Source organism: Arachis hypogaea, chromosome 6 (genome assembly GCF_003086295.3).
Source record: "Arachis hypogaea cultivar Tifrunner chromosome 6, arahy.Tifrunner.gnm2.J5K5, whole genome shotgun sequence".
Classification (NCBI taxonomy): domain Eukaryota; kingdom Viridiplantae; phylum Streptophyta; class Magnoliopsida; order Fabales; family Fabaceae; genus Arachis; species Arachis hypogaea.
Window position 1 is genome coordinate 5,387,627 of NC_092041.1, and position 14,019 is coordinate 5,401,645.

Sequence of the window (14,019 nt, forward strand, 5' to 3'; positions counted from 1 at the left end):
AAGGATATTTCTCACCAAAGTATAATGTTGTGCTTCCCTTCGGATCTTTTTAGCTTCTTTCTCCTCTTTGGGGAGGATGTCGAATTTCAGGTATTCGACTAAGGGATTCATCCATCCGAGGTTTAGGCCGACTACCTCAAGTACCTCTTGTTCATCTTCTACTTTTGATACCGAGGGCTCTTGGAGGGTTTCTTGAATCAGGCTTCTGTTGTTCCCTCCGGGTTTGGTACTTGCTAACTTGGACAGGGCGTCAGCTCTGCTATTTAGATCCCGAGTTATGTGCTTAACCTCGGTTTCCGCAAAGTGCCCAAGGTGTTCCAAGGTTTTTTCCAAGTATTTCTTCATATTGGGGTCCTTCGCCTGATATTCGCCACTTATTTGGGAAGTCACCACTTGTGAGTCGCTGTAGATCATCACCTTTGCAGCGCCAACTTCTTCTGCTAACTTTAATCCGGCAATCAAGGCCTCATATTCTGCCTGATTGTTTGAAGCCGGAAATTCAAATTTTAAGGAGACCTCTATCTGGGTTCCTTTTCCATCTACCAATATTATGCCTGCGCCGCTCCCCGACTTGTTGGAGGATCCGTCTACATAGAGTTCCCATGTAGTTGGTTTTTCCTCTTGTTCACCTGCACATTCTGCAATGAAGTCGGCGAGGCATTGGGCTTTAATTGCGGTCCGAGTTTCGTATCTCAAATCAAACTCGGAGAGTTCTATTGCCCATTGAACCATTCTCCCTGCAACATCCGTCTTCTGGAGGATTTGCTTCATGGGTTGGTTCGTACGGACTCTTATGGTGTGAGCCTGGAAGTAAGGTCGTAGCCTTCGTGAGGCTATCACTAAGGAGTAAGCAAACTTCTCTAGTTTGTGATACCTTAGCTCAGGACCTTGTAGAACCTTACTGGTGAAATAGACCGGGTGTTGCCCGACCTCGTCTTCTCTGATCAGGGCTGATGAGACAGCCCTGTTTGCGACGGATAGGTATAGAACGAGGTCTTTTCCCGGTACTGGTCGGGTCAAGATAGGAGGTTGGCTTAAGAATTTTTTGAACTCTTGGAACGCCTCCTCACATTCTGGAGTCCATTCAAACTGGCATCCCTTCCTTAATAAGGAGAATAGTGGAAGGGACTTTAGTGCTGATCCTGCCAAAAATCTGGAGAGGGCTGCAAGTCGGCCATTGAGCCGTTGGACCTCTCTCAAACAAGTCGGGCTTTTCATTTCTAGGATGGCTCTGCATTTGTCGGGATTGGCCTCAATCCCTCTTTGTGTTAGCATGAAGCCTAGAAATTTTCCTGCTTCTACTGCGAAGGCGCATTTTGCGGGATTTAGTCTCATCCCATGCAACCTTATAGTGTTGAAGACTTGTGAGAGGTCGGTTAAGAGGTCGACTTCTTGCTTAGTTTTTACTAACATGTCGTCGACATATACCTCCATTAGGTTCCCTAGGTGGGGGGAAAACACTTTGTTCATCAGCCTTTGATACGTGGCTCCTGCATTCTTTAGTCCGAATGGCATGACCACGTAACAATAATTGGCTTTTGGTGTGATGAATGTGTTTTCTCCTGGTCGGGTTCATGCATCGGGATTTGATTGTATCCCGAGTAGGCGTCCATGAATGATAGGTATTGGTACCCTGAGCTGGAGTCTACCAGGGTATCAATACTCGGTAGGGGATAAGGGTCCTTAGGACATGCCTTATTCAAGTCGGTATAGTCGACGCACATTCTCCATTTACCATTTTGTTTTTTGACTAGCACTACATTGGCTAGCCACGTTGGGTACTTGACCTCTCTAATAAAGCCGGCTTCCAGGAGCGCCTGTACTTGCTCTTCTACTATTGAGGCCCTCTCTGGGCCGAGCTTACGTCTTCTTTGCTGTACAGGTCGGGACCCCGGGTAAACCGAGAGCCTGTGAGACATGAGCTCGGGATTGATCCCGGGCATGTCGGAAGCCTTCCAGGCGAAGAGGTCGGAGTTAGCTCTTAGGAGTTCACCCAACCTTTGTTTTAGGGTTTCCCTTAGGTTGGCTCCTATGTAAGTGTTTTTTCCTTCCTCCTCACCGACTTGTATCTCCTCGGTTTTTCCTCCCGGCTGGGGTCGTAGCTCTTCTCTGGTTCTTGCGCCGCCTAGCTCTATGGTGTGGACTTCTTTGCCCTTCCCTCTCAGATTTAGGCTTTCGTTATAGCACTTCCTTGCCAATTTTTGATCTCCCCTTACCGTTGCTATTCCTCCTGGAGTCGGGAATTTCATGCAAAGGTGGGGAGTTGATACCACTGCTCCGAGACGATTAAGGGTAGTCCTGCCAATTAGGGCATTGTAGGCTGACCCTTCATCGATGACTATGAAGTCTATGCTCAGAGTCCTTGATTTTTCCCCTTTTCCAAAGGTGGTGTGAAGGGGTAAAAATCCCAGTGGCTTTATTGGCGTATCCCCTAACCCATATAGGGTGTCGGGGTAAGCTCTCAATTCTTTTTCATCTAACCCTAGCTTGTTGAAGGCGGGCTTGAAGAGGATGTCCGCCGAGCTTCCTTGGTCTACCAGGGTTCTGTGGAGATGGGCGTTAGCTAGGATCATGGTTATTACCACGGGATCATCATGCCCGGGAATTATCCCTTGCCCATCTTCTTTGGTAAATGAGATAGTGGGGAGGTCGGGTGTCTCTTCCCCGACCTGATAGACTCTTTTGAGGTGTCTTTTGCGAGAGGATTTAGTGATTCCACCTCCCGCAAATCCTCCTGAGATCATATGGATATGTCTCTCAGGGGTCTGTGGCGGTGGATCTCTTCTATCCACATCGTCTCGCTTTCTTTTTCCATGGGTGTCCGACCTCTCCATGAGATATCTGTCAAGCCGACCTTCTCTAGCCAGCTTTTCTATCACATTTTTGAGGTCGTAACAGTCGTTGGTGGAGTGACCATATATTTTATGGTACTCGCAATATTCACTGCGGCTTCCCCCTTTTTTATTTTTAATAGGTCTTGGGGGTGGCAATCTTTCAGTGTTGCAAATCTCTCTGTATACGTCCACTATAGAAGTCTTTAGAGGAGTATAAGAGTGATACTTTCTGGGCCTTTCGAGACCGGGTTCTTCCTTCTTCCTGACTTCTCTTTCTCTTTCCCTAGAGGAGGAAGTAGGTCCAGGCCGTGAACTCGGGTCTCTTAGCCTTGCGTTCTCTTCCATATTGATGTACTTTTCCGCCCTTTCTTGTACATCACTTAGGGAAACGGGGTGTCTTTTAGATATGGACTGTGAGAAGGGACCTTCTCTAAGTCCATTGACCAACCCCATTATTACTGCCTCTGTGGGCAGGTCTTGGATCTCTAAGCATGCCTTGTTGAACCTTTCCATATAGGCTCGCAAAGACTCTCCGACCTCCTGTTTTATTCCCAGGAGGCTCGGTGCATGTTTTACCTTGTCTTTTTGGATTGAGAACCTCATCAAGAATTTCCTCGAGAGGTCTTCAAAACTAGCGATGGATCTCGGGGGGGAGGCTATCGAACCACTTCATCGCTGCTTTCGATAAAGTGGTCGGGAAAGCCTTACATCTCGTAGCGTCGGAGGCATCAGCTAGATACATCCGACTTTTGAAGTTGCTAAGATGATGCTTTGGATCCGTAGTTCCATCATAGAGGTCCATATCAGGGCTTTTGAAGTTCCTTGGAACTTTTGCCCTCATTATGTCCTCGCTGAAAGGATCTTCTCCGCCCGGGAGTTGATCTTCTCCTTCATCGCGGGAGTTCTTAAGGGAGGATTCTAGCTGCAAGAGTTTTCTTTCTAACTCTTTTCGCCGTTCCATCTCCTCTTTAAGGTACCTTTCGGTTTCCTTTTGCCTCTCCCGCTCTTGTTCCAATTGCTCCAGGCGGCTATGGACCAATCCCATTAGTTCAGTTACGTGAGCTGGTCCGCCTTTTTCTGATTCGCGCCCATCTGAGGAATTTACCTTCGGATTCTTTACTCCAGAGGTACCCTCTCTGTGTTGGTCATTGTCCTCGTTGTCATTGCCCACATCCAGATTCTCTTGTTCAGAATCTGTTTCCACATGGCCTTCTTCATGGGATCTTTCCGCCATCGATGGATGATCTCTCGGGTCCCCGGCAACGGCGCCAATGTTACGGTGGGTAACCGGAGATTAATACGACGGATGGCGTTTGGCGGCCCAAGTGTATGATAGAGGAGAACTCCGGAAAGGTCCGCAACTCGGGAGGCTCCGTCCGACTTGTGCTCGCGCGTGAATGGGGGGTGGTACCTGCAAAGACACTCCGATGCCTAAGTTAGCAAGAGTGTGAGCAGGTCTAGAGAGTATTGGACTTAGAGATACCTGAGGGGTGTCAGTGTATTTATAGTGGTGAGCCAATAACCACCGTTGGTGTAGTGCCGTATCTTTAGGGTGGTAACCGTCCCTATTATCTTGGGGAGGTTAAGATATGGCTTTAAGAGGCGGTTAGAGAGATTTTAGGAGCGGTTACTCATTTGAATGAGTGTTGATCTGCCAGCTAATCTCACATCCGACCTCTTCAGACCAAGTCGTGAATGGCACCGACTTCTTATGTGAAGGGCGGCGCTTAGCTAGGCTTTAATCCTTTGGATCAGGCCTTTTAATTGGACCTGGGCCTTTGCCTTGGGCTAGGGTATGAACAGGAGGTATGTAGTATTTTATCGGATTGTGATGGCTGTGCCAAACAAATTGGACAATTTGACGAAAAAAGTGTAATCGGACCGATTTACGTACTGAAAAAAACTATTGTTGGATCATAAAGTAGTAGAAAAAAATTTAAATGCAATGTCAAGAAAATAAAAAATTAAAAAAGTAAATCAGCTAGAGATTTACATCGTTAATTATCTTAAACATTTAAATTATATAAATTTTTATTATTTAATATTTTAATTTAATAAAAATAATAGTGATAATATTAGATTTTAGTAGTAATATTATAGTAGCACTAAATAGAGATTAGATATGTATATATAATATTGTTACTATTAGATGTTAGAAATAGAAATTAAAATAGAATTAGTTAGTTTATAAAGTTTGTCAATATTTTTTATTAATAATATATTTTGTTTTGAAATGAAATTTATGATTATTGATTAATATGTTTTGGAATGAAATTAATTTATAAAATATGTAGATATTATTATTATTATTATTATTATTATTATTATTATTATTATTATTATTATTATTATTATTATGTGCTAGAATAAAATTTTAATTAATATATTTTTTTAATTGTATACTAAAAATAGAAGTATGAATTTATGATAGTTTAAGTAAAGTAAAAGAATATGAATTTAATAAATTATTTATGATTATTAATAATTGAATTTAACATAATTTAGGATAATTTAGACAATAAATTAGTAAACACTAAACTTAAAATATAAATTTAATATATTGTTTTACGAAGAATAATAATAATAATAATAATAATAATAATAATAATAATAATAATAATAATAATAATAATAATAATAATAATAATAATGTTAGAGGTTATGTAAAGAAGAAAAAATATATATAAGTTTTATAAATAATTTATCATGATTGAAATTATTTTGGTTATTTAGTTAAGGTTAATTAATTTTTGTTATAAGCTAATAAATATAAATGTAGGATTTTTGTATAACAGATTTAATATGTATGTTTGAAATATAATTATATTGATAGTTATAAAGGACATGTGAACATAATTATGTTATTGTTAATATAATTATATTATACTGGTAATTATAACGGAAATGTAATATTGTAGGGATCACGGATATTGATATGTGACCACTTAATGCCGTCGGATCCGTACAACTAAATTGTTGAGGGGTATTTATGGGAGACCGATTTTTATCATGTTTTTCATATTGGAGCCATCCAATGTCAGTCAGCAATGATTAATACTCTAATTGAGAGATGACGGTTTGAGACTCACACGTTTCATTTTCCGGTTGGTGAGTGTACTGTGACGTTGGAGGATGCGGCGATAATTCTTGGTCTACCGACAAATAGTCTTCCGGTTACAAGACCGACCATGAGTAGTTTTGAAGCCTTGGAGGCCGAGTGCTTGCACCAGTTTGAGGTTGCACTAAGGAAGACGAACCGTAGAATAAGCTTTATAAAATTGATGTGGTTTAGGGGTTTGAAAGATCGCATAGTCTTGACTGATGATATTCATTGTACGTCTTGATTACTGTCTCACTCGAACTGAATTTCATTCCACCGTGAATTCACTATCCACCACAAGAAGAAGCTCTGCTACAATCACACCGCAAGATATATATTTTCATAAATAATTATTAAATATATATCTTAACACTTAAAATTTTTCTATACATTATAAGTAATAAATCATTTATTATATATACAGTAATAAATCATTTATTATATAAACAATTGATAAATACACTTTAACAAATATAATTATAGTATATATTTTAGCTATTTTATTTACATAAAAAACTAGTAAATATAATCCATAATAAAGAGCTATTAATTAATACAATAATCAAATACTATGATAATAAATTATAATCCACAGATCACATATATTATTCATCTGACCTTATTGATCTACTATAAACTATTACATAACTATCTTTCTTTACATACATGCATTCATATATTGAGGAAATTTCAGTGCATACATAGCTTTCAAATCCAACGATTACATGAAAGAAGGCTCCTAAAACGAATGTTGGTTTGCTAGTGCATTTGCAACCTCCACCACATCTGCGTTTATAGTGCCGCTAGCTTCATCTTCGTCTTCACCTGAACCAATGATATCATAGTTACTTTCAAATTCCTCCTCGCTATCACTATTATAATCTTTCAATTCAATATTTCGGTCCGCTTCAGATTGCTCGAACTCAATATACAACTCGATGCACGACATTTGGTGGCGATTTTCAATATACATTGAAAACATTCATGCATGCTCGCTTCATCCGTCACGTATTTAGTTTGAAATTGAACGAACCCACCAAATACAAATAAAGGATACCTGTACAAAATATACGATACTCTCCTAGATATTTGAGAATCTATCTTCTCACAAATCACACATTTTAATTCCTCAAATAACAATGTAAATGGAATAACAACATCTAATGAATTTTCATATACAAATTGAACCCCCTCATATATTTATAATAAAATCCGTCCATAACAATATATTTTCAAGATAACTCTATCATCCATGATAATATACGTATGTTAAACCCTCTCAATCTCACTATTATTTTTTTCTGAAAGAATGGAAGAGAAAAACGAGAGAAAAGAAAGAATATGATCTAAGATTTGAAACTCACGATGAAGAAGTAGAGAGTTCTTGAAAATTTGATTTATGTATACATAAATAAATAAATTGGATGGTCCGATCGCTTGGGTCATTTCAATTTTTTTACAGAACACAAATCAGACCGTTTGATTAGTGTTCACTCGAATTAAAAAATTTTTCAAGTCAAGAAATCGCTGGGTCCAATTTCAGTCCACAACAAATTCTACTTCACACAAATCAAACTGTTCGATTTGTGTTTTTCTCTCTCTTTGCAAAGAAATCGAACGGTGATTTCTTCCCCTTTAGTTCAAAAAAGCAATGTCGTCACATCAGTATATATCCCCCTAAACTTCCATAATTCACCGTTGCTCACATGTGATCCTCATGTAAAAAAAAATAGCCACATACTTTTCCTTTCCCAGAAAAACAATACTTGAGTAATGATATTTTTTTTTTGTGACTATTTGAGTAATGATTTAAATTCTTATGTTATCTTCTTAATTACTTTTTAATATTTAAATAATAAAAACTATTTAATTCAAAAATTTAAAAATAAATTAAGACTTTCAATCATTTTTTAAACATATTTTATATTTATATTTGAAAAAATTATTCTAAAAGATCGATAAGAAGATTTAATTATTAAAAAAGATCTTTAATACCAAAATTATTAAAAAGGACTAAATTTTTTTATAATATTTAAGAAGAAGAACTAAATCTTTTTATAAGGAGACTAACTATTTTTTTATTTATGTTTTTATAATATTTAATATATACTGTTTGATTCTCAACACTATATTGATATATATAAATATTCATTTGGTATTAATTAGTTAATTAATTTAAGAAAAATTATTCTAAAAAACCGTTAAGGAGATTTAATTATTAAAAAGAATCTTTAGTATTAAAATTATTAACAATGACTAAATCTTTTTATAAAGAGACAAATATATCTTTAATTATCTTTTATTTATTTTTTATAATTTTTATATTAACAAATTTTATTTTTTAAATTTTAGTAATTTTTATTATTTATTTATTTATTTATTATGATTTTTATTTTTTTTGTTGGATAAAAATCATAAAAATAAAAAAAGTAAATAAATAAATAAATTATAAAAATTCTTAAAATTTTAAGAGAAATAAAATTTATAAACATAAAGATTATAAAAAATAAATAAAAAAATTAAAAATATATTTATCTCTTTATAAAAAGGTTTAATTCTTCTTCTTAAATATTATAAAAAAATTTGATCCTTCTTAATAATTTTAGTAATTTTAGTATTAAAAGTATTTTTTAATAATTAAAGCTTCCTAGACGGTATGACGGCTAAATTTTTTCAGGATTTCTGGGACATTGTTAATGGAGATGTCTTTAGAGCGGTTCGAAGTTTATTGTAAGTGGAAGAATTCTAAAAAGCCTTAATCACACTCAAATCTGTTTGATCCCAAAGATTCCAAATGCCAATACTATGAATCAGGTGCGACCGATAAGTCTTTCTTCAGTTATCTATAAAATTATCTCTAAAGTCATGGTGCATAGACTTCAAGGAATGATGCCTAAACTAATAAATCTTAACCAGAGTGCTTTTATTAAAGGTCGACTTATATCCGATAATATTCTCATTGCCCATGAATACATGCACTATCTGAAAACTAAGCGACAGGGTGTGGCAGCAGAAATGGCCGTCAAACTTGATATGAGTAAAGCCTATGATAAGGTTGAGTGGTAGTTTCTATGGTTTATGCTAAACAAGCTGGGATTTGATGATACTTGAATTAACTGGATTCGCGAACTAGTAACTACGGTTTCTTATTCTGTCGTTGTGGAAGGACAACCTTTTGGCTTTTTCAAGCCAAATAGAGGCATTCGCCAAGGCGACCCTCTATCCCCTATCTTTTTTTATTTTGTGCAGAAGGACTCTCCTTCTTGCTACACAAGGCAGAACAAAACAGTACTATTCAAGGAATTCAAGTCACTAGGCGATGTCCTAGAGTAAACCATTTATTATTTGCTGACGACTCTATTCTCTTTTGTAAAGCTTCTATGGATAGTTGTGATAATATTCTTAATTTACTAGCATCCTATCAGAGCTTCAGCGGGCAGCAAGTTAATTTGGCCAAGTCGGCAATATTTTTTAGTAACAACACCCCAACCTCAGTTCGAACTCAATTGGCTGAGGCATTGAACATTAACCACATCGGGGCTCAGGACAAGTACCTTGGTTTACCCTCTATTGTGTCTAAATCTAAAAAGGCAACATTCAGTTTCGTTAAAGAAAAAGTTCGAAACAAGGTTCAAGGGTGGAAGCGCAGCCTCCTCTCGGCAGAGGGAAGACAAGTCCTTCTAAAGGCAGTGGGCGAAGCCATTCCAATCTATACTCTATCCTGCTTCAGACTTTCAGATAGTCTAATCTCAGATATTCACAGCATTCTCACACAGTTTTGGTGGGGACAAAAAGGGAGTCAAAGATGAATGGCTTGGATAAGCTGGAATACGATGACCAGACCGAAGAGGGAAGGAGGACTGGGTTTTAAAGACCTTAAAGCACAAAATCTAGCCTTACTTGGAAAACAATTTTGGAGGATCCTAACACAACCTAATTCTCTTGTAGCCAAAATACTCAAAGGAAAGTACTACAAATATACAGATGCACTAAAGGCTGAGATAGGAAGCTCACCTTCATGGGGCTGGAGAAGCCTTTTAGAGGGGCACTCTGTAGTTGAAAAAGGGATAACTTGGTGAATTGGCTTAGCATCTCAGCTGTGTATCTATGAAGACCCTTGGCTTCCTCCTCCGTACCCCTTCACTATCACACGCAGCCCGCACCACCCAAACCTGGGACGCCCTCTTTTCTGGGTTAAAGACCTGTTCACAGAGAACCAACAGTGGAATCAGACATTGATTTATGAAAATTTTTCGGCAGATGTTGCTTATAAAATATTGACTCTGAACATTGAACCTGGAGCTGATGAACTTCAGTGGGTACTGAACAAGGGTGGAATGTATGACACTGCATCCGGCTATTCGGTGGCATACCAATTCAATTATGATCCAATTGAGTTTTGTCCCCAATTGATGAGACAAAGGGATGTATAGGTCACCCTGTGGAAGCTGGCTCTCCCCCACAAAATCAAAATTTTCTTTTGGAAGAGCATCCACCAAGGTCTCCCGGTCTACCACCTCCTTTACCATCGCTTCCCATTAACATCTGCAATCTGCCCGTGTTGCTCAGAAGAAGATGAAACAATGCTCCATTGTTTGGTGACATGCAAATATGCTAAAGAAGTTTGGAATCAAAGTCCACTCGCATACCTGCTAACAACATCCCCTTCTGGTATTTTTACCCAATGGTGGATTTCATCAATGGAAGCCCTCAAATCTAGCCCCAATTGAGCTATTCTTCTCTGGTTCTTGTGGAAGGAAAGAAACTCATGAATTTTTTAACACAAATGGAGATCCCCCATGGAAGTCCTCTCTTCAGCCTGCAAGCACCATGATAAACTCCTGCGACTTCCAAGCTCCCTTCTTACCTAATTTTGATAATATTGGTCCCTATTTCTTTATTTAAAAAACGCTAGTTTTTACCTTCAATTACTGAAGACTTAGTTGGGTTATGACCCTATCTTCTTTCGTTTGGTCCTAGCAATAATGGACATCTGTACTTTCTTTACTATTAATGAAAGTTTTTATCTTTGAAAAAAAAAATAATTAAAACTTCCTAACAATCCTTTAGAATAATTTTCTTATGTCATATTCATTGTTTAATGTTTATAGATCTTGTAATAATAGCCAATAGGGGTAACAAAATGTGTGGAAATGAACGGCCGGTAAATTTCCTGCAAAATTCAATAAAGATCATTTAATTTGTTTTAGACTGGCACGATTAACTGATTAAGCCTTATATCAATAATATTTTATGATTTTCTACTAATAATTTTATAGTTTTCCTGTCAGGGTATAGGGAAGATGGAACATGTCCGGAACAGAAAAAGAATACAAATGTCGATCCATTGATCCGGAACCATACATGTTGAACAAAATTTCATTCAATTATAATTTAAATGAACTCCACCCTTTCACCATTCACTCATTTTTCACTCCCATCCTAGATGGTAGGCTAGTTGGTTCTCAAAATGGCAAGATATTTTAGGCACCCAGGTAAGCTTGGTTGGTTCTTCGTTGACTACCTTGTATCCCCAAACAAATCCATACCTTCCCCCTCAAACGCTAATCAAAACTAGCATTCAAGAAGTTCAGCAGTTCATTTCTCCTGCTTTCAGCCGCCTTATCTTCCTTTGATTTATCAAGTTTCAGAAGAATCTGAAGATATAAGGAAAAAAGAGAGATACAAGCTTACTGTTACTATTATCCATAATAGGAATAACATAAACACGGAGAGTTGCATCAATACCTTCTTGCCAGATACAGCACTACGACGAACTCCATCATCTTTGTCACGCCCTAAAAACTGTATCAATTATAAGAGATTTAGTAACATAAATAAGCATATGGTCTAGTATGAGAAATGAAATTTTAGCTTTTAGCGCAGATACCTTGGAAAGCTGCACAGGGCTGCTGCTCCTCTCATCATTCTTCTTCTATATAGAGCTCCCATTGCCAGGACAAACCCGACCAATAAACAACATCCAAGACAATCAAGCACCAAAACATGTCACAGATCCCAGCTCCAATTTCAAAGAGCCAATGCATAAAATAGGCAGAAGGTATCATAAGCATCTCAGACTAGAATGTATAAATCTTTTCTATGAATTTGGAAAAAATTCTCAATGTTCATGGCAAATCAATGATCATTCTCTGCTCTCTGCAATGCATTTCTAGTTAAGGGCCAACAGTGTTTAATCAAAATTTAGAAGCCAGGGAAGATGAATTTTATGGATAGCAAGGCTCAGTAATATGAACATCTGAAGTTGACAGGTCATGTTTGGGATGAGGATCCAAATAGCAAACCTCCGAAAGTTGCCAATTAGAAGTAAGCAAGGCAAGTATACTTATGGTTCTGAATTAAAAAACTAGTGGTTTGTCTTACATAAGTTCTCCTACATACTAGATACTTCAATATAAGTATTTGAGTTAGAAACTTCAAACATCTAGAATATAAAATATTTAAGCCCAACATATGAAACGCTCTTCTTTTGTACACAGTAAGAAGGTGACCAACCTCTTTTACTTTATGCTTCTGCCGCTTATGGTGGTGGCTTTTACTTCGATCCTTTTCCTTACTCTAGATGAAGAAGAAAGTGAGAAGAATAGGCAAGGTAATAAACAGGGAAAAAAACTGCAGTACCAACAAATAACCTTTTTTGGTTTGTCACTCTTTTTGTGCCTCTTTGAACGGTGAGACGATTCATGCTCACAATCAGAACTCTCACTCCTGTAGTAATTTAACAAAACGAACAATCTTTTATAACATAAACCAGACTAATACATGTATTGAATTATTAACATCAATGGCATAGATCAATATTCAACCACAGCGCAACACTCCATTGTACTACTCTTGCAAATTATTGAGTTTCATAATTCAATACACTTCATCAACATCATTAGACATTACAACAAAGCTAGGTTTCCTAATCTTTAGGACAAGAGAGACACTACAACATGAACAAAAGAATAATATACGATCAGAATAGTGGAAAAACAAACGAGCTAAAGGGGACACTGGGACACCATGCTCGTCAATTGCCACTTGACCAAAAGACAGGTAGAGTGCTTTGTCAATTTTAATGATATCAATTATCAGATACATTTTCATTTTCAAATTGCATCGGCTACAACCATGGTTCCATTCCAGAAATATCACTTCCAACTTCCATGTACCAAAGAAAAAGTTCATTCTGTAAACATAAAGCAGAGCGAAAGCTCTGATTAACTATTTCTATATGCTTCCCCGAGAAAATTGTTCTTTCTGAGGCAGAGGAAGCATTTGCTTCTGCAAAGACGGTGAAACTTGGAAATCCACAAAGCATTGACAGAATTTCTCTACAATAATAATTCGAAACAGCTCTTGTACACAATCATTAAAACGTATCAACCATGTTCGGCGATAATATACTGAGATCCGAATTGAACTATATAAGATATTTTCCAGAAAACAACACTAATCGAGATTCATGAACCGTAGAACATATGCGAAGTCAAAACTGTATCAAAACGACACTACGTACAGATCGACCACATAATTGATGGAAAGGGACTCAACTAAGGGATTGAAGAGGAACCTGGAGTAATCAGAGACGGAATCGGAAGAATAGGAATCGGAGTCGGAGGAGTGGTGGTGCCTACGGCGTCGTTTGGAATGAGACTTGGTCTTCTTTTGGATCTTGAGGGATTCTTTGTCGCGGTCTCGGCGAGAGCGGTGGTGACGCCTACGGCGGTGGGAGTCGTCGGAGGAGGAAGAGGAAGAGAGAGAAGAAGAGGCCGCCATGAATGAATAACTTGTAATTGCGAGGGTTTGCCAATTACCCAAAGATTAGGGAAACCTCACGCAACCTCCACTCACAAATATTATACCAAAACTAAAATAAGTGCAATTGGATTGAAGTTTATAAGTAGTTGTTTCGTCAAATTGATTTTGTAAAATTAATTTTTGATTAAAAATAAGTTAGTGTTTACATGATTTATCTTAAAATAAATTGTAGTCACCAAAAAAAATATTAAAATAAATTGTAGTTACTCAAAATTATTTAAAAATTATTGAAAAAATATAAATCTAAATAAAGTTCAA

The 14,019-nt window shown here is 37.2% G+C and overlaps 1 protein-coding gene and 1 long non-coding RNA gene across 2 annotated transcripts; both read right to left on the reverse strand.

Annotated features, from left to right (window-relative positions):
• Positions 1-6,490: 6,490 nt before the first annotated feature.
• Positions 6,491-10,490, reverse strand: LOC140173558 (uncharacterized). Its single transcript, XR_011862805.1, has 3 exons — positions 10,231-10,490; positions 9,949-10,136; positions 6,491-6,759 (listed from the first exon to the last, which is right to left on the reverse strand). It is a non-coding gene; the product is annotated as an uncharacterized lncRNA (long non-coding RNA).
• Positions 10,491-11,262: 772 nt separating this feature from the next.
• LOC112695559 (uncharacterized) lies at positions 11,263-13,887 on the reverse strand. Its single transcript, XM_025747936.3, has 6 exons — positions 13,514-13,887; positions 12,588-12,663; positions 12,451-12,513; positions 11,825-11,869; positions 11,683-11,739; positions 11,263-11,591 (listed from the first exon to the last, which is right to left on the reverse strand). The coding sequence occupies exons 1-6, from the start codon at positions 13,717-13,719 to the stop codon at positions 11,499-11,501; spliced, it is 540 nt and encodes a 179-aa protein (XP_025603721.1). The 5' UTR covers positions 13,720-13,887; the 3' UTR covers positions 11,263-11,498.
• Between the last annotated feature and the right edge of the window lie 132 nt (positions 13,888-14,019).

What these genes read in the sequence shown, in the direction of transcription:
- LOC112695559 (XM_025747936.3), bottom strand. Translation starts at nt 13,719, where the DNA reads ATGGCGGCCTCTTCTTCTCTCTCTTCCTCTTCCTCCTCCGACGACTCC. An exon ending in TCCGTCTCTGATTACTCCAG is followed by an intron (nt 12,664 to 13,513) that starts GTTCCTCTTCAA and finishes AAATTACTACAG; the next exon opens with GAGTGAGAGTTCTGATTGTG. An exon ending in GTGCTGTATCTGGCAAGAAG is followed by an intron (nt 11,592 to 11,682) that starts GTATTGATGCAA and finishes TTATATCTTCAG; the next exon opens with ATTCTTCTGAAACTTGATAA.